Source organism: Chlamydomonas reinhardtii, chromosome 9, assembly GCF_000002595.2.
Source record: "Chlamydomonas reinhardtii strain CC-503 cw92 mt+ chromosome 9, whole genome shotgun sequence".
NCBI lineage: Eukaryota > Viridiplantae > Chlorophyta > Chlorophyceae > Chlamydomonadales > Chlamydomonadaceae > Chlamydomonas > Chlamydomonas reinhardtii.
The window spans coordinates 826,069-844,651 of record NC_057012.1 but is presented as its reverse complement, the minus strand read 5'-3'; the positions used below and the strand labels follow the sequence as shown (position 1 = coordinate 844,651).

Genomic DNA, 18,583 nt, shown 5'->3' with positions numbered 1-18,583 from the left:
CGGTGGACTGGGTGGGAGCATGGGCACCGCATATCGTGCACTTGGGCGGGTGCGGCGTGCCTTTGTCGTGTCCTGTACCACATATCTTTTTGCTTCGGAAGTGCTTACCGTGTCCGGAAAGGTAGAAACAACCTTTCCCCTCCCCCCTCCCTTCTCCCCTCCCTCTTCCCTCCCTTCAACCCCACCCCACAGCACAACCACAACATGCTGCACGACCGCACCGGCTTCCAGGACTGGCCGGAGCCGGAGCGCCGCCGCCACCTGCTGCGGCTTTGGCTGGCGGTGCCCGGGGCGAGGGAGCTGCCGCCCGTGTTCGCGGCCAGGTGCGTACTGTGTGTATGTGTGTGTGTGTGTGTGTCTGCGTGTGTGTTGGGGGGGGGGTGCAGGCCTTGGGAAGATGTGTCCGGTTTACTGTGGGCGGGCAGCTGCGGCCTAGGCATTCGTGTAGCAACCCTCTGTCGCTCGATCTGGTAGCAAGTCCACCCCAGTCACTGTGCCGCTGTCATCTACAAGCTTTCTCACCGCAACCACGAATTTGTAACATTCCAGGTATGGATCTCTGGAGGTTGGCAACCGCGGCGGCATCATTGTGCCAGGCACGCAGCTGCAGGTGCCCTTGCAGCCGGCACAGTCTGCTGCGCAGTAAGGGCGAGTTTGGAGGTGGCGCGACAGTACCTACCGTTTTCGGTTGCTCACTTGGGTGTGCCTGTAAGCACAGATGATAGAAGCATGTGTGGCTGGGATTCACTACATCTTGAATTGTGCTAGAAAGAGGGGCACTGTTAAAGGCCCGAATAGTGAGCTCCGCCTGGGCAAGTCACGGAATTTGTGTATGGTGCGGCGGTTTGCAGGACGGTTTCTAGCGCGCCTCTACTGGGCAGATCGCCAGGAATAGAAGTGGCTACGCTAAACGAGATGGATAAGATTATCAAAGCCTCGCGGTGATGTGTTTCATTGATTGATGGAATGGGTTCTGTGGTTAGGGAGCAGTCATCATAAAACTTTGGTGGGTTCGACCAATACGGTACCCCACGCTAGTTTCCCTGCCGCAGCCAGCTGTACTATGCTAAGGGCAATCGCTCCCATTAAAAGCTCGACTTCATGTATTCTGTCGCAATACGCAACACAAAGCACTTCCCCGTTCCCAGGAATATCCCGGGCGGACCTCTAGGCGGTCGCCCAGCCGCAGGCGCATGCAGTACAGAAGGTCAATGAGTATGGCACTGCACCGCCCTTCCCCCTCGTTGGGTATCCTTGGAGCACGCTGAGTCTCACTCGCACCTGTAGCTCTATGTCCATAAGGGGCGATCCACAGCGCTGCGGAGCTGGGGTGTGCCATGGAACAGGGTAAAGGGCAGGGCCGTGGGCAGGGCCGCGAATTCCTGAAGGTGTGCGCAACCCCGGATGACCAAATACCCACCAAATCAAGCAACTGTCATGTGCACACATACGCTTGCACCCGCCTTAGCGGAGTGGGGGACGCAAAGTTGTAGACGGGGCAGTTCCGCAGGGGCACGCCGCCACGATGGGGCGTGGGCCTTGACTCACACTTGCCCACGCAAAACCGTGCCGTGACCGTGTGGACTTGACTATATGTGACTCCCTTGCGACAACAAAAGTGGATGCCTAAATATGCCATAATAAGTCCTGAAGTGCTCGACTTCGACGCACACGATGACACAAGGGTTGACCAGGCCTCACCTGGCGCACGTAAGATGGCCTGCTCATTACCATATGCTGCAGAGCATTGCATCTCCTAGAACGAGGATTGCGTCGCGAAGCCGGCAAAGGAGGAGGACGTCGACCTTGGAGCCCAAGCTTTCGCCAGTAGTAGCCATTTCATACTTGACGTTGCTATTATGTGCGTCGATTGGTGCAGCAGAGAGCGATTCGCCACTGTCGCCCACAGCATTCATTACGTCCCACTGTGGCGAGGCAGCTCAAAACAGTGCGGGCGCTGATGGAATAATCAGTTTCACATGTATCTGGTCGGGGAGCATCACGCTGGTGGCCGGCCCGGAGGCGACCCTACCCGCACAGCCGTCCCTGACGTTGGGACCAGCATCGACAGCAGCCGACACACCCACGTCGCTGCACCTGTCCTCGCTCACCCGCGCCCTGGCGGTGCCAGCCACCAGCCGCCTGGAGCTGCGGGGACTGCTGGTGACAGGCGCAGCGCTGCCCACGGCGCCCTACCCCCTACCGCCGGCCTCCTTCCTGGCCCTGTCCGCTATCCGCCTGCTCCCGGCTACGGCGAGCAGCGGCAACGCCAGCAGCAGCGGCAATGTCACCAGCCCCAGCCCCAGCGGTCCCCGACTGAGCCTGCGGGATGTGTTGATTACCACACCCTCCTGCGTGGCCCTGTCCCTGCACCAGGACTTTGCGTGCCGCGCCTCGCCTTCTCCCAACTTCACCGTCACTGCCAACTCGCTGCTAGTGCACCGCTTCACCACACCCACCGCCGACCTGACCAATGTGAGCCTGCGCTGCTCCGGACCAGCCATGCCTTTCTCTTGCCTGGCCGTGTCCGTGTCCTCGGGTGCGCAGCTGCTGGGGGCCATATCAGAGCTACAGGACGCCATCCAGAGCGGATTGCAGCAAACGTTCACCCCGGTGCCGGCATTCATTCACGTGGCGACCAGCTTTTCCCTAGTGCCGCCTGCTGAGGGGCCCGGCAGTAGCAACGGCAGCAGCAGCCCTCGGGTGTTGCAGCCCGTGGAGGTAGTCATTCCACGGCTGGTCATCGGCGGCAGTAGCATCAACAGCAGTAGCAACAGCACCGGCAACAGCAGCTCCTCACTTCCAGCAGCAGTGCTACAGCCTCCCGATGCTTTGCCAGAGCTGGACCTGGCTGGCAGTGTGGGGCTGCTGGTGCTGCGGGCGGGGGCGGGTGTGGTGCTGCAAGACCTGGTGCTCCGCAGGCCGCCGCTGGGTGAGGACGAAGGGGAGGGGGCAGGGAGGGGGCATGTGCGCGTGGGGCAGCGGCAAGGGCCTATTTGCTGCTAATGGCCTTGGCGTTTGCACCTGTTGGCTCAGCACATGATGCGCTCATCAGCGAGCAGCCGCAGTACCAGACGCGGCGGCAAGAGCAATATTGGTTCGTCTGGATGCGCCTGACCTTCATCAAGTTGAGCTTCCCACCGATGCTCCCACATTACCACACTGCCTTCACAGGCCCTGATGACGTCCTGCCTCGTTCGCTGCTGCGGCTGCCGCTGTGGACGTTTGACTTCAACCGCAACATGCTGGGCTGGAGCAAGGGGACCCTGTTGCAACTCGCCAGGGGCGTGGTGGTCAAGGACGTGCCGCGGTCGGAGCTGGCCATGTACCTTTTGGTGAGAGGTGCTGGGATGGATGTCCAAGGGCGTTCCAGTGCATTGCTTGGGCGTTGATTGAAGTTCCAGCCCAACCTGAGGCCACGGGAGTTGGCGGGGCTAAGCAATGGCTGGGTTGCTGAGTGGGCTTTTGTCTGCGTGTGAATGTGTAGCGCATGTAACGACATTGGTACATGGTTGTGATCGTATGTACTGCGCATGTCTGTGCCGTAAGGACGGACGCCTTGCTTGTACATACGCTTGTCATTTGCCCTAACTCAACACACACACAGGACGACGCCGTGACGGACGGCACGGACCTTGATGCCGTGAACGCGGCACTGCCGCCGGCGCTGCGGCCATGGCGGCTGGCAGTGAACAATGGCGTGTTCTTCAACAAGCAGATCAACCCAGTAAGTGGAATGGCAGTGCATGGTGTGTGTGTGTGTGTGTGTGTGTGTGTGTGTGTGTGTGTGTGATTGTTGGCTTGGATGATGACGGCATAGTTGGTACCAGTGTGTTCATGCGTGGGTACATACAGTATGTGTTCAGGATGTTTGCCTCTCCGGAGCTTCCGTCTTCCTCGGCGGAAGTGACTAGGTAACAAAAAGAGCTCGCACCTGCACCTGCTTGGCTGTCTGCTGCGCAGGTTCCGGGCACGCCCGGCGACGTGTGGGTGGAGTGGTTTAGTTCCAAGAGTTCCATCACGACCCTCAGCCGCGTGCTGCTACAGCCGGAGACCTGGCTCTGCCCGGGCGGCAGTAGCAGTGACAGCAGTGACGGCGGCGGTAACGGCAGTAGCATTAATGCGACAGCAACAACTGCCGCTGCTTGGGCGGCGGCGGCTTCGCCGGATGAGGGCTGCCTCGGCCGGGAGCCGCTGTGGGCTGTGGTGCCAGCGGGCCTCAGCATCGGCACCGATACTGCAACAGCGCACACGGCCGTACACAGCAGCAGCGGCACACGTGCGCGGCCGCTGGTTTCGCTGTCGTCTGTGTCGCGGGAGCTCTCAGACACGATTGGCGTGCTCCCTCGCGACCTGGACGCAGGCGCATGGCGAACCCCCGCCTGCACAGCGTTCATGATCCGCAGCCAAGTCTCGCCCCTCCGCGTTTGGCCGATGCCTGTCCGCATCAGCGAGGAGTCAGACTACCCCGGATACGAAGTCATTCGTAGCAGGGCAGTCCTGGCGGGTGCTCCGAACACCGTGCGGGTGTTGGACCTGCAGCAGCTGATCAGCGCATTGCGGCTGCCCGCTGCGGCGGCGTTGGAAAGCCAGGTGGCGGCGGCGCTGGCTGCAGATGGTGGGCCTGAGGTGGCGGTGGCGGCAGCGGCGAGCGTTACCCTGACGTTGCGGTCGCTGGTGCTTGCAAACCTGCCCAGCTCCAGCGGCTGCCGTGCGGGGCAGCAGGCGGGGTGTGAGGTGCAGCTTGCACGGTTGGCGGCTGCAGAAGCAGTTGCCGCCAGTGCCTCCTCTGAGGAACCCGGGGACCGCCACCGTCACAGGCGACAGGCGCTGGCGTCTGCAGATGCAGGTGCGGACGGCGCGACGCAGGGCATGCCCCCTGCCCTCGCCAACTTCACCTCCTGCCTGTGGTCAGTGGAGTTTGACCGCCTCACGGCGTGGCACCAACTCACGGCAGGCGGCAGCAGCAACAGCAGCAGCAGCAGCAGCAGCTCTGCTGCTGGCTCCTTGCGGCCTGCGGGCCTGCCGTACGTGTTCCTGGAATCGGTGGTGCTGCTACTGCCGGCGGCGGAGCTGCAGCTGCTGGCGGCGCTGTGGAGTTCACCTGACCGTGCTGCCGTGAGTGGCGCAGCCGCAGCGGTCGGCGCCGGCTTTGCTGAGCACTTGGCGGCGGCGCTTGCGGCGTCCTCGGCGCCATTGCCACAGCTGCCCGGGGCGCCTCCCTCCCTGGCGTTTGAGCGCTTCGTGTGGTGCGGACTGGAGGGTCGCAACGTGACGCTGACGTCAGCGGTGGATCCGGCATGGGGCATCAAGCCCGGCAGCCTGGCGCTGCCGCCTCTGGCGGCGCAGCTGCCGCAGCGGCTGCTTGGGTTGCTACCCGGCGGCGCTGGCGGCAGTGGCAGCGGTGTTGTCTCCGCTGGTGTGCCGCCACCGCCAGCCGCCACGCCGCCGCCCATAGACATGCCGACTTCCCCAGCTGCGGATGCCTCCGGTTGTGGCAGTGATGGCACCGCCAACGCATCCTACTGTATCGGCGGCGCCGGCGACAGAGATCATGGTGGCAGCACACAGACAGGCAGCAGCAGCAAGAGCAGCAGCAGCGTTGAAGTCAACGTCACGGTCCCAGCCGCCGCCGCGGCGGCAGCGTTGGCGGCGCTGGTGGGTGCTGTGGTTGTACTATTGCTGTGGCGGCGGCGCAGCCATCTGCGGGACGCGCCGCCGCCTTCAGCAGCAGATAACGCGTGTCTCAAGCCGCCCAAGGCCCAGAAATCTTGCAGCTCTAGCCAGGACGCTCTTTCAGAGGAGAGCAGCCAACACGGCAGCCACGCCAGCGGCGACAGCAACTGGAGGTGCGGCGGGAAGCCCCGCGCCCAAGGCGGCGAGCATGCTGGCTTCCCCATCACCAGCATCACTGGCCGCCCGTCGCCGCCGCTTTCAAGTGCGGACACTGGGTCCTCAAGGGGCACCGCTGCTGTCGACTGCCAACTGGCTGCCGGCAGCACAATTGTGGTTGCAGTCGCAGCGGCTAGCGTTGACGTCAGCCGCGGGGCTGTTACGGCGGCGGCCGCCGCTGGCAGTGGGAGCGGCCTGCAGCCGCTTAAAGGAGGCGCTGCTGGCGACGCAGCCCCGGCGCAGCCCGGCAACCTTGGTGGTAGCGACCCGACGCCCGCTGCAGGGTCTCCCGACTCTTCAGCAGATCTCAGCGCCGTGTTGCTGGCAGCAGGCACGGCGTCCGTCGACACGCAGGCCAGCATGACCACGCCAGTGCCAGCAGCAGCGATTGGGGTGCGGCTGCCGCTTGGCACGGGTGCGGGGGTTGTGGAGCATGGCGCCGGTGCAGGCGGCAGCCGCGGCATTGCTTCCAGCTCGGCGCACGGCGTGCACCGCAGCGCCACCGCCGTACGCCGCCACGGCCAGCACTTGCAGCTGCTTGCCCACGTGCCAGCGGTGCCACAAGCGCAGGCACCAGCAGCCGCGCAGAGGGCCTCATCAGTGACATTGACAGTGGCAGCGGCTCGGCAGTGTGGCACGCAGGTGCTGGTGGCGGCAGGCGCACCCGGCACCGCTGGCGACTGTGAATGCATCTACACTGGAGGCAGTGGGGGCAATGGCAGCAGCCGGGCGGAAACGCCGCGGCAACCTGCTTCCGCCGCGGGTTCGATCAGGCTGGCGGCTTTGCGGCTTCGGGCGGCACTGTGGGGCGCGGGGCAAAGCACCACTGGCGAGGCACCTTCGAGGCCCATGCCCACTCCCTTGGCGCTCTCTGGGACAACCACCACCAGTGCGGCCCATGCAGCGGCAGACAGCGGGCGTCAGGATGGTGCCGCGGACCTGCACGCCACGTCCCAGGCAGTATCAGGTGGCGTGCAGATCCCCATGTCGCCTGTGGGGCCACAGCTTGGGCGAGCAAGCAGCGGCGCCGAGGCTGCGTTTAGGGCGGCCGGCGGTATGGCCCTTATGGTGGCCATGCGGCTCAGGGGCGGTGGGGCAGCGGGTGCGCGCGGGCAGGGCGCAAGCGGGTCGGCTGTCACCGCCACGCACGCTGGGGAAGGAGGTGCGTCCGGAGCGGGCCCGGGCTCGGGCGTGCAGCGGCGGTCACTGCAGGTGCAGGCAGGTGCCGGGGTTGTGGCAGCAGCGGCTGGAGTGGCGGGGGCAGGACCGGCATCGGCGGCAGCGGCAGGGACGGGGCGGACGCCCTTCACCACCAAGGCGGCGGTATCATCCGCCTCCGCAGCTTCTGTCTCAGCAGCCGCACAGCGGCAGGACCGAGGCGTGCTCGCCCGCGCGCTCGCCGGCATCCACCGGGACATGCAGGCGATGCAGGCGGCGGTGGAGGTGGCGGTGAATGAAGCGGGAGGAGGGTGCGACGAAGACGCCGGGCCCAGCACCTCGGGGGATCTGCGAGGTAGGTCACACCTGGCCAGCTCAAGTGACGGCGGCCCGATGCCGCCCACCAGCTTCACGGCAGCTAGCGCCCCCCTGCCGCCGGCCGCCGAGGATTCGGCGGCGGTGTCTGCGACTGCCCCTGCTCCGTTCCTCACTTCGCTCGGTGGCGGCGACTCCGCTGCTGGCGGTTCCGTGTGCAAGGGCGGAAGCGGCGGCGTGTGCGGCCCCCTGACTGGTGTGTCCATCACGCGCGAACTGGGCCGCGGCGCACAGGGTGTGGTGTACGCCGGCACCTGGCGCGGACTGAACGTGGCAATCAAGAGCTCGCTGCTGCACCGCAGCTGCCATGCTGGCGCTACTGCCACTGCCGGCAGCGGTGCTACAGCCGGTGCTGCCCCCACTGCTGGGCTGCACCCGGGCATTGCACAGGCAGTGCAGGAGGCTGCGATCAGCGCGGCTGTGTCACACCCCAATGTGGTCGCCACCTACACCTACTCCCTGCAGCAGCTAGGCGCCGGCATGGGTGTTGGGACGCAAGGCGCGTCATTGTTGCCGAGTCAGGATACCTCCCAGCTCAGTATTGACTCGGAGGCGGCACGCGGCGAAGCGGAGGCTTGGAAGCTGACGCTGGTGCAGGAGTTGTGTGACGCCAACAGCCTGCGGCACTGCCTGGCGACCGGGCGACTGGTGCGCGCGCGGGCAGTGCGGGTGCAGCAACCACAGCCTCTGAGCGGTACCAGGCTCGCGGGCAGCGGAACTGTCGTTGCAGCAGCGCTTGAGTGGGCTCCCTTACTCATTCCCATCAATCGCGCTAGCAGCACCAGCCAACAGCCCAACCCCAAACTCAGCACTGGGTCAGGAGCTGTGTCATTACACCGGTGTGCCTCTGCGTTGGGCCCACTGCACCCATTCGTGGTTGGCTCGTGTGGCGAGGGCAGCGCAAACACTAGTATGACGGTCATTCACAGCCGCCATGATGGCGGCAGCAGCAGCGGTGCTAAGCCCGAAGGCACGGGCACTCGCGCTGAGCGTGCCGCTGCCATGGCCGACGGCGGCCAATCATCCAGTGCGGACTCACAGCAGCTGCAGGCACCTGCGCCGCTGTCTGTGGAGGTGATGCTTTCGGTAGCACTTCAGGTGGGTGGTATGTGTAATATGCGTGTTGATATGTGCCGCGACGGCGAGTTCCACAATGTGCATTCACACAATATGATGTTGCGTTACATCTTCCGTTTCCCCCACCTTCCTGCTTGCTTCCAGGTCGCGCGCGGCCTGGCGCACCTGCACGAGCGCTCCATCGTGCACGCAGACGTCGGCTCAGCCAACGTGCTGCTGCAGACCACCGACAGCGGCGCTAGTCGGGGCTGCATGGGGCAGGGCGCAAGTGCAGTGGGTGGCGCCCGCGCCGGCACCTACCTAGCTGCACCAGGCATGCTGGCTGGCCCTGGGGAGGTTAGGGCACTCCCGCACCACGCCGGCGCACACAGCAACCTTGGTGGCAGCGCCCTCAGTGAAGCCGGCCCCTCCGACCCGTACACCTACGGGTACGTGGCCAAGGTGTGTGACTTCGGCCTGAGCGGGCGACTGGACGTAGACGCAGGCGCCACGCACATCAGCGGCCCCGCACGCCGCTCCTCCGCCTACTCAGCGCCTGAGCTGGTGCGCTGCGGGCGAGCAGGCCCCGCCAGCGATGTGTATGCACTCGCGGTGGTGCTGTGGGAGCTGGCGTGGGGTGCGCCGCTGCCTGCGCTGCTGGTCCGTCCTGAGGGTGCGGGCGTGCGGGAGTGGCTGTCACGTCAAGACCTGGTGGACCCTACGGCGGCGGAGGCCCTGCCGGCGTCGCTGCTGCCGTGGCCAGCACACGCGCCTTCTGGTTATGTGTCTCTGGCTGGAGAGTGCCTTGCGGCGGCGCCTGCAGGACGGCCGTTGATGCGTGTGGTGTGCGTGAGGTTGCGGGAGATGTTGTTGATGATGGTGCAATGAACGAATGATGAGCAGGACAGTTTGGACAGACGAAAGCTTACTTCTCAGGACATCTGACGAATATGAGAATCGGGCAGGGGATCAGACCAGCACGCTCGAACAGGTCTGGTGGGTATCCTGACATTGTGCTGCTTCGCGCAGCCGTGTGCATTGCATGGTCTTATTGATGGCAACTTATTGTATACCGTACTATGGGTCATTTTGGACTTAAAAGCAAAGTATGAACTCTTTCCGGCGGTGCTGTAAATTATGATGGTGATTTGGAACTACGAACGGCATCGTGCTGCTATGCAGCTGAGGAAGACATAGAGAGTGCAATAGAGAGTGCAATACTTAGAGAGTGACGGAGTTGTCGTGGGTACCGCAGCAGTGACGAGCAATGGAGACGCGTGCGCTTACTTAATATGTCTTCGAATGGTGGATTCCTCATAAGGCCATTTTTCCACGCTTCTGAGAAGAAGTATTACGAGTATATGTTGTGGGATAACGGTTGTGAGGGTCGCACACACTTGCACAGCTCACAGTTGGACATTGTGGTTGTTACAGTACTGTATGGCGGAATGCGGTACAGGCACAACGCGGCAACTCGTCCGCAGGCTTCAAGTCTTGTCTCAGGCCCTCAACATTGGCTTCTGTTAGTACGGTAGTCGCCGCTAGAATGCGGGCATTGCAAAGCACCGGCAAGCACGGGCTAATTGTGCCATGCTATGGTAGTTGACAAAGTGTCATATGTGGCTGTTCTGTCCGTGCGCAGAAGTGCAGAGCCATGCAAAACCGGTGACAAAACGTCATAAACCGCACATGGCATGTTGCCGACCAATCCCAGCTTTAACATGGCACGATTGGACACAGAGCCACGCCTGAACAACACCTGCAAAGGGTTCAGAGCACCAGGAGGTGCACCAAGACCTACCCATTCACAGCAATAAGGTCCGCAATCACATATGCTTTTACAATCTTTTCAACACTTTCTCAGCACCTACGAAATAGCTCGGGCAGGCCCCGTTGCGCAAGCACCACATATGCTTGATGAACCGTTTATGAATGCTTACTTGACCAGAGCTTCCCGCCTTGCAATGAATGTAGCAATCCTGCCAATTCGCCTCCTCATGCCGTCCCAATGTCCGATGTGTGTGCGTCGTTCATTGCGCCATCATCATCAACATCTCCTGCAGCCTCACGCACACCACACGCATCAACGGCCGTCCTGCAGGCGCCGCCGCAAGGCACTCCCCGGCCAGAGACACATAACCAGAAGGCGCGCGCGCTGGCCACGGTAGCAGAGATGCCGGCAGGGCCTCCGCCGCCGCAGGGTCCACCAGGTCTTGACGTGTCAGCCACTCCCGCACGCCCGCACCCTCAGGACGGACCAGCAGTGCAGGCAGCGGCGCACCCCACGCCAGCTCCCACAGCACCACCGCGAGTGCATACACATCGCTGGCGGGGCCTGCTCGCCCGCAGCGCACCAGCTCAGGCGCTGAGTAGGCGGAGGAGCGGCGTGCGGGGCCGCTGATGTGCGTGGCGCCTGCGTCTACGTCCAGTCGCCCGCTCAGGCCGAAGTCACACACCTTGGCCACGTACCCGTAGGTGTACGGGTCGGAGGGGCCGGCTTCACTGAGGGCGCTGCCACCAAGGTTGCTGTGTGCGCCGGCGTGGTGCGGGAGTGCCCTAACCTCCCCAGGGCCAGCCAGCATGCCTGGTGCAGCTAGGTAGGTGCCGGCGCGGGCGCCACCCACTGCACTTGCGCCCTGCCCCATGCAGCCCCGACTAGCGCCGCTGTCGGTGGTCTGCAGCAGCACGTTGGCTGAGCCGACGTCTGCGTGCACGATGGAGCGCTCGTGCAGGTGCGCCAGGCCGCGCGCGACCTGGAAGCAAGCAGGAAGGTGGGGGAAACGGAAGATGTAATGCAACATCGTATTGTGTGAATGCACATTGCGGAACTCGCAATCTCAGCATGCGCCCATACGGACACACATGTTATACATACCACCCACCTGAAGTGCTACCGAAAGCATCACCTCCACAGACAGCGGCGCAGGTGCCTGCAGCTGCTGTGAGTCCGCACTGGATGATTGGCCGCCGTCGGCCATGGCAGCGGCACGCTCAGCGCGAGTGCCCGTGCCTTCGGGCTTAGCACCGCTGCTGCTGCCGCCATCATGGCGGCTGTGAATGACCGTCATACTAGTGTTTGCACTGCCCTCGCCACACGAGCCAACCACGAATGGGTGCAGTGGGCCCAACGCAGACGCACACCGGGGTGATGACAAAGCTCTTGTCCCAGTGCTGAGTTTGGGGTAGGGCTGCTGGCTGGTGCTGCTAGCGCGATTGATGGGAATGAGTAAGGGAGCCCACTCAAGCGATGCTGCAACGCCAGTTCCGCTGCCTGCGAGCCTGATACCGCTCGGAGGCTGTGCTTGCTGCACCCGCACTGCCCGCGCGCGCACCAGTCGCCCGGTCGCCAGGCAGTGCCGCAGGCTGTTGGCGTCACACAACTCCTGCACCAGCGTCAGCTTCCAAGCCTCCGCTTCGCCACAGCTGCCATCAGTTGAGCTGCTGCTGAGAAACGATTCAAACGGCACAGTACCGGATGATCTACGTGCTGTGTGGCTTGCTGAAACTTTATACGTCGCATCAGCTCCAGTGCTGGCACCCATGCCGGCGCCTAGCTGCTGCAGGGAGTAGGTGTAGGTGGCGACCACATTGGGGTGCGACACAGCCGCGCTGATCGCAGCCTCCTGCACTGCCTGTGCAATGCCCGGGTCCAGCCCAGCACCGGCTGTAGCAGCGCTGCCGGCAGTGGCAGTAGCGCCAGCATGGCAGCTGCGGTGCAGCAGCGAGCTCTTGATTGCCACGTTCAGTCCGCGCCAGGTGCCGGCGTACACCACACCCTGTGCGCCGCGGCCCAGCTCGCGCGTGATGGACACACCAGTCAGGGGGCCGCCGCGGCCGGCATCAAGGGACTCCATCAGCATCCCTGGAGTGCTGGGCGTAGCGAGCACGTCGGCAGGTCCCTTGGAGGGCTGGGTGCCCGAGGATGACCCGGGCCCCCCAGCTGGTTTGCAGCTGCCACCTTCACTGGATGGCCGGCTCACAGTCCCCACCCTCGATGCACTGCCTGCCCTACAATCAGGAGCATGCCGCACCACACTGCTGGGCCGGTCCAGCGCCAGACCAGCAGAGGGCAGCGCCAGCACGTCAGCCACCGTGGGCTCTGACGGTGCAGCGGCTGCTGCAGAAGACGCCGCAATGTGGGCATCCCAGGCGGCGCCTGCTGAGGCCAGGCCCGCGCTGTCCGCAGAGACGCGCCAGGCGGTGGCATCGGCCGTTTCCACAACCGAACCAGTCCCGCTGCCACCCACCGCCACCGCCGCCTGCATTGCCTGCATGTCCCGGTGGATGCCGGCGAGTGCACGGGCGAGCACGCCCCGGTCCTTGGCGGCACTGGCCCGTGGGATGCTGGTCGAAGAGGCGGGCCGTTGCTGGGCAGCGCTAGTGGCGGCATGGGCTGCTGCGCCTGTGGCTGGGGCCTGAAGCGCCCTGCCGAATGCTGCTGACCTAGCTCGTGCTGCTGCCGCCGCCGCACCTGCCAGAGCCACAGCAGGGCCTGGTGCGCAGTCGGGCGGTAGCAGCGGCACATCCGCGCATGAGGCTGCCCGGTGGGCCACACTTGCAGCCCGGGGCGACAGCGGGCCCTGCGCGGGCGGGTCCCCGGCGCCAGGAGCGCCAGCCGAGCCACTGCAAGCACCGCTGTCCTTGAACCGGAGTGCAAGCCTCGACGCCACACAGCCGCCGGCCCAGCCCCGAGCCGCAGCGCCCGCGCCGTCACTGCCGCCGCCATCAGCTGCCCATAGCACCGCGCGGAGGCGTGATGCGGCGTTCTGGAAGGACGTGGCGGCGCCCGACCGTGGCGTGCCCGGCTTGCCGCCGCTGCCGTCGCCGCGACCACCACCAAGGCCATCCTGCACAGCGGCTGCCGGCGCCGTTCTGCCGGCGGGCGAGGCTGCTGGCGGGCGCAGGCTGTAGCTGGCGCTGTTGCTGTTCCCACCTGCGCCCGCGGAAGCAGGAGCAACGGCCGACACTGCATCGGCGATTGCGCGCGGTGTGATGGACACACGGATGGTGGGGTCCGTGCCAGCGGCTGGCGGGGCAGCCCACGCGTCCTTGCTGCCCACCTCGCCCGCCGCCTCTTTCTCCTCCGGTAGGGAGCCCGCAGACGCAGGAGCTGCGGCCAGTTCGATGTCGATGCCTGAGCACGAGCCGGACAGAGCGTTGCTGATTGCTGCCGCCACGCTAACGGCGCACACAATGCGCGTGGGCTTTGAGTTCATTGGAGGATGGCTGCTGCTTCCTGGAGTAGCTGCAGCAAGCGCATCGGTAGCAGCCGTACCGCTGACGGATACGGAGAGCGGCCAGCCGCCCGCCAGGCGGGCAGCAGCAGCACGCACTCCTCCAGCCCCGTTTGCACATGACTGACATGAGCCCACCGTGAGCACGTCGGAAGTGGACAGCGGCGGCAATCCGGCTCGAGGCTGACTATAACTGGTACTGCTTGCAGTGACCAAAATAATGCCAGTTGTGCCTGTGCCGCCGATGGCTGCTGCATCCACCCCCTCGCTACTGCCGCCACTCAGCGCGCTCTCCCCCGCTGTGCTGAGATCGCAAAAATGCTTAGGATCACCCTTTCTTGGCGATGGTGGCGCAAGAGCAATGGTGGTCGCTGGCGGGGGCTGGCGCCTCCTCCTCCAAACCACCACCCCGGCCAGTGTGAGCACCAGGGCAACGCCTGCAGCGGCTGCCCCCGCGACTGCTGCCACCGGGCTGAACCTGCTGTCACTCACAGCTGCAAGGCCTTCAGGCACTCCGCCACCGCCACCACCACTACCCTGCGTGTCAGAGGCGCCGGTCGCGGCACATCCAGGTGGCCCTCCCAGCGGTGCTGGGCCAGCGGTGCCGGGTGTGGCTGACGGCTGCAGTCCCGGCACACCAGCTCCTCCGACACCCCTAGGTGGCTGCGGGGGCGGGGGAGGTGCTAGAAGCTGTAGCAGCGGCGCCGGCAGTGCGGCGTCTAGTGGCAGTAGCACAAGGCTGCTGCTGCTGCCGCTACTGCCTCCGACATCCGACACGCCCCATGCCGGATCCTCCGCAGACGTCAGCGTCACGTTGAGACCTTCCAGTCCGCACCACACGAAACGCTCAAACGCCAGGGAGGGCGACGCCCCGGGCAGCTGTGGCAATGGCGCTGAGGACGCCGCAAGCGCCGCCGCCAGGTGCTCAGCAAAGCCGCCGCCGACCGCTGCGGCTGCGCCGCTCACGGCAGCACGGTCAGGTGAACTCCACAGCGCCGCCAGCAGCTGCAGCTCCGCCGCCGGCAGTAGCAGCACCACCGATTCCAGGAACACGTACGGCAGGCCCGCAGGCCGCAAGGAGCCAGCAGCAGAGCTGCTGCTGCTGCTGCTGCTGCTGCTGCTGCCGCCTGCCGTGAGTTGGTGCCACGCCGTGAGGCGGTCAAACTCCAATGTCCACAGGCAGGAGGTGAAGTTGGCGAGGGCAGTGGGCATGCCCTGCGTCGCGCCGTCCGCACCTGCATCTGCAGACGCCAGCGCCTGTCGCCTGTGACGGTGGCGGTCCCCGGGTTCCTCAGAGGAGGCACTGGCGGCAACCGCTTCTGCAGCCGCCAACCGTGCAAGCTGCACCTCACACCCCGCCTGCTGCCCCGCACGGCAGCCGCTGGAGCTGGGCAGGTTTGCAAGCACCAGCGACCGCACCGTCAGGCTGACGCTCGCCACTGCCGCCACCGCCACCTCAGGCCCACCCACCGCCAGCGCCGCCGCCACCTGGCCTTCCAACGCCGCCGCAGTGGGCAACCGCAAGGCGCTGATCAGCTGCTGCAGGTCCAACACCCGCACGGCGTTCGGAGCGCCCGCCAGGACCGCTTGATTACGAATAATTTCGTAACCGGGGTAGTCTGACACAACGCTCATGCGGACAGGCAGCGGCCAGACGCGGAGGGATGCGATGCGACTTCTTAAGATGTAGCCGTTGTACCCGGTAAAGCTATGAGGTCCCCAGTCTAGATCGTGGGGCTGGAGGCCATGAAGAACGGGAAGCTCACGATGTGTGTTCCCCAGCGGGATCACAAGCTGAGTTGTGCTTGTGCACTCGCGGTTGCTGCCGCCACTGCTGCTGCCAGCACGGGTGCAGCTGACGCTGAGGCCCGCTGGCACCACGGCCCACAGCGGCTCCCGGCGTAGGCAGTCCGTATCCGGCGAAGCCGCCGCCGCCCAAGCATCGGCAGTTGTTGCTGTCGCATTACTGCTACTTCCGTTGCCACCGTCATGACTGTTGCTACTGCCGCCCGGGCAGAGCCAGGTCTCCGGCTGTAGCAGCACGCCACTGAGGGTCATGATGGCGCTTTTGGCACTGAACCAATCCACCCACACGTCACCGGGCGTTCCCGGAACCTGCGCATTTCATTAGCCAGGGGACGCAATGATATGTCTCAAAGGTGGGGAGTGGGCGGACACTTGCGTGCCGGCCGGCCCACAGAGTACAATCAGAAGCAACCGCCACACACCGTACCCCACGACTTTCGCCTTAAGCCGTCCGTGCCCACCAAGCGTACCGTCCTGAAGCCACAACAGCAACGCCACCCACCGGCTCGGCCCGCGTGTCCCAGAATATGCCACTTGCCCACGCCAGTTTCCAGGGCTTCAGTGCCGTCGGCAGGCCGGCTGCGGCGACGGCGACCGTGGCGCCATCGGACGTGGCAGAGTCCTGTCGCCACATACACACAGGGCCACGGTGATCAGCCCCGCCAACTCCCGTGGCCTCAGGTTGGGCTGGAACTTCAATCAACGCCCAAACAATGCACTGGAACGCCCTTGGACATCCATCCCAGCAGCTCTTACCAAAAGGTACATGGCCAGCTCCGACCGCGGCACGTCCTTGACCACCACGCCGCCGGCGAGCTGCAGCAGGGCCCCCTTGCTCCAGCCCAGCATGTTGCGGTTGAAGTCAAACGTCCACAGCGGCAGCCGCAGCAGCGAACGAGGCAGGGCGCTATCAGGGCCTGTAAAAGCAGTGTGGTAATGTGGGAGCATCGGCGGGAAGCTCAACTTGACGAAGACACAGCGCATCCAGGCAAACCATTTTTGCTCTTGCCGCCGCGGCTGGTACTGCGGCTGCTCGCTGATGAGCGCATCATGTGCTGAGCCAACAGGTGCAAACGCCAAGGCCATTAGCAGCTAGCAGGCCCTTGCCTCTGCCCCACGCGCACATGCCCCTCCCTGCCCCCTCCTCTTCGTCCTCACCCAGCGGCGGCCTGCGGAGCACCAGGTCTTGCAGCACCACACCCGCCCCCGCCCGCAGCACCAGCAGCCCCACACTGCCAGCCAGGTCCAGCTCTGGCACAGCACCGGGAGGCTGTAGCACTGCTGCTGGAAGTGAGGAGCTGCTGTTGCTGTTGCTACTGCTATTGGTGCTACTGCCGCCGATGACCAGCCGTGGAATGACTACCTCCACGGGCTGCGGCGCCCAAGTGCTGCTGCTGCCGTTGCTACTGCCGGGCCCCTCAGCAGGCGGCACCAGGGAAAAGCTGGTCGCCACGTGAATGAATGCCGGCACTGGGGTGAACGTTTGCTGCAGTCCGCTCTGGATGGCGTCCTGTAGCTCTGATATGGCCCCCAGCAGCTGCGCACCCGAGGACACGGACGCGGCCAGGCAAGGGAAAGGCACGGCCGGGCCGGAGCAGCGCAGGCTCACATTGGTCAGGTCGGCGGTGGGTGTGGTGAAGCGGTGCACAAGCAGCGAGTTGGCGGTGACGGTGAAGTTGGGAGAAGGCGAGGCGCGGCACGCAAAGTCCTGGTGCAGGGACAGCGCCGCGCAGGAGGGTGTGGTAATCACAACATCCTGCAGGCTCAGTCGGGGACCGCTGGGGCTGCTGCTGCTGGCATTGCTGCTGCTGCTGGCGTTGCCGCTGCTCGCCGCGGCCGGGAGCAGGCGGATGGCGGACAGGGCCAGGAAGGAGGCCGGCGGGAGGGGGTAAGGCGCCGTGGGCAGCGCTGCGCCTGTCACCAGCAGTCCCCGCAGCTCCAGGTGGCTGGTGGATGGCAACGCCAGGGCGCGGGTGAGCGAGGACAGGTGCAGCGACGCGGGCGTTTCCGGGACCATCGACTGAATCACGGAGGAAGAGTGTGTTGGCAGACTGGCCTCCGGGCCGGCCACCAGTGTGACGTTATCTGACAGAGTACAGTAGAATGCAAGGACAATGTTTGCCGTGGGGAAGAATGTGTTCGCCGCGCATTTGCGCGTGATGAACTCCGCTGGTGATAGCGCTTGTGCAGCTGCTGGTTGTAGAATCGAAAACGTCAAGAGTATACAACATACGGTAAATCCGACGCTTGAAAACGCAGGCAGTGAGGGCTCTTGCAGGCCAACCTGCGCCTTTCGAGCGGCTTTGCTCATTTAGTACACGTTGTTACGGATTCTATCCAAGCATGGCGGCATGTCAACTCTCGTGCAAGGTGAAGTTGCAGTCTCCAGTTGTAATGTCAGCTGTATGAATGTCAGTCAAGTCGCGTAAGCCGCGTGAGGTGTAGAACTACATGGTCAAGCACCGTTTACGTATGTGTTTGCTATAAGCGGGCTGCGGGTGCGTCTCGTCTTGAAGCCATGTTGCATTCATGTGTACTTACATGAGGTGTCCGCATGTCGGGCCCAGAGGGGCCCAGCAGAGGCGGGCCCTTCCCTGGCCGGCCCAGGAGCAGCGGTGCTGTCGAGGGCTTGGTCAAGAAATTGCCGGATGAATGATGCGCATGGTACCTTGGGGAACTATAGCCAAGTGCCACGTCCTCTTTGAATATACGGTGCGTGGCTTGGCGCGTGGGGAGGAATTTGGAAACAAATTCCCTTGCCCCACTAGCGTTCCGCAAGTGCCCCGCAAGCATCATGTAATAGAACAATTCCATGACAGGAGAGAGGATCGACGGCAGAAGAGGATGCAGGGCACGTTAGGTAGTGGCCCCTAGCATGCGCCCTGGCGCCCGCGCAGCCGACACCGCGCTATGCTCCCTGATGCGCCCGCGCAGGCGACACCGCGCTATGCTGCATGCTGCTTCATGTGAGCACGTACGGTCTGCAGATCTTGAACAGCAACTTCCGGGCGGGGGACGGGATCAGGTCGTACTTTATGGTTTGTCAGGGGCGCTCTGGTGAG

At 64.4% G+C, this 18,583-nt stretch overlaps 3 protein-coding genes across 3 annotated transcripts in view; 2 read left to right on the top strand and 1 right to left on the bottom strand.

Annotated features, from left to right (window-relative positions):
- CHLRE_09g401750v5 (uncharacterized protein) overlaps nt 1-1,120 on the top strand; it is a 4,776-nt gene extending 3,656 nt beyond the window's left edge. Inside the window, exons 11-12 of the mRNA XM_043066039.1 lie at nt 193-323; nt 550-1,120. Of these exons, the coding sequence (XP_042920785.1) occupies nt 193-323; nt 550-646 (228 nt within the window). The 3' untranslated portion in view covers nt 647-1,120. The remainder of the gene's footprint in view (nt 1-192; nt 324-549) is intronic.
- A 464-nt stretch (nt 1,121-1,584) lies between these two features.
- Nucleotides 1,585-9,870, top strand: CHLRE_09g401800v5 (uncharacterized protein). The gene is made up of 5 exons (XM_043066041.1): nt 1,585-2,932; nt 3,175-3,335; nt 3,608-3,727; nt 3,964-8,523; nt 8,647-9,870. Exons 1-5 carry the CDS (start codon nt 1,735-1,737, stop codon nt 9,367-9,369), a joined length of 6,762 nt encoding a protein of 2,253 aa, XP_042920784.1. The 5' UTR covers nt 1,585-1,734; the 3' UTR covers nt 9,370-9,870.
- Nucleotides 9,871-9,890: 20 nt separating this feature from the next.
- Nucleotides 9,891-17,964, bottom strand: CHLRE_09g401850v5 (uncharacterized protein). Its single transcript, XM_043066045.1, has 5 exons — nt 16,680-17,964; nt 16,278-16,438; nt 16,024-16,143; nt 11,364-15,830; nt 9,891-11,234 (listed from the first exon to the last, which is right to left on the bottom strand). The coding sequence occupies exons 1-5, from the start codon at nt 17,536-17,538 to the stop codon at nt 10,512-10,514; spliced, it is 6,330 nt and encodes a 2,109-aa protein (XP_042920783.1). The 5' UTR covers nt 17,539-17,964; the 3' UTR covers nt 9,891-10,511.
- Between the last annotated feature and the right edge of the window lie 619 nt (nt 17,965-18,583).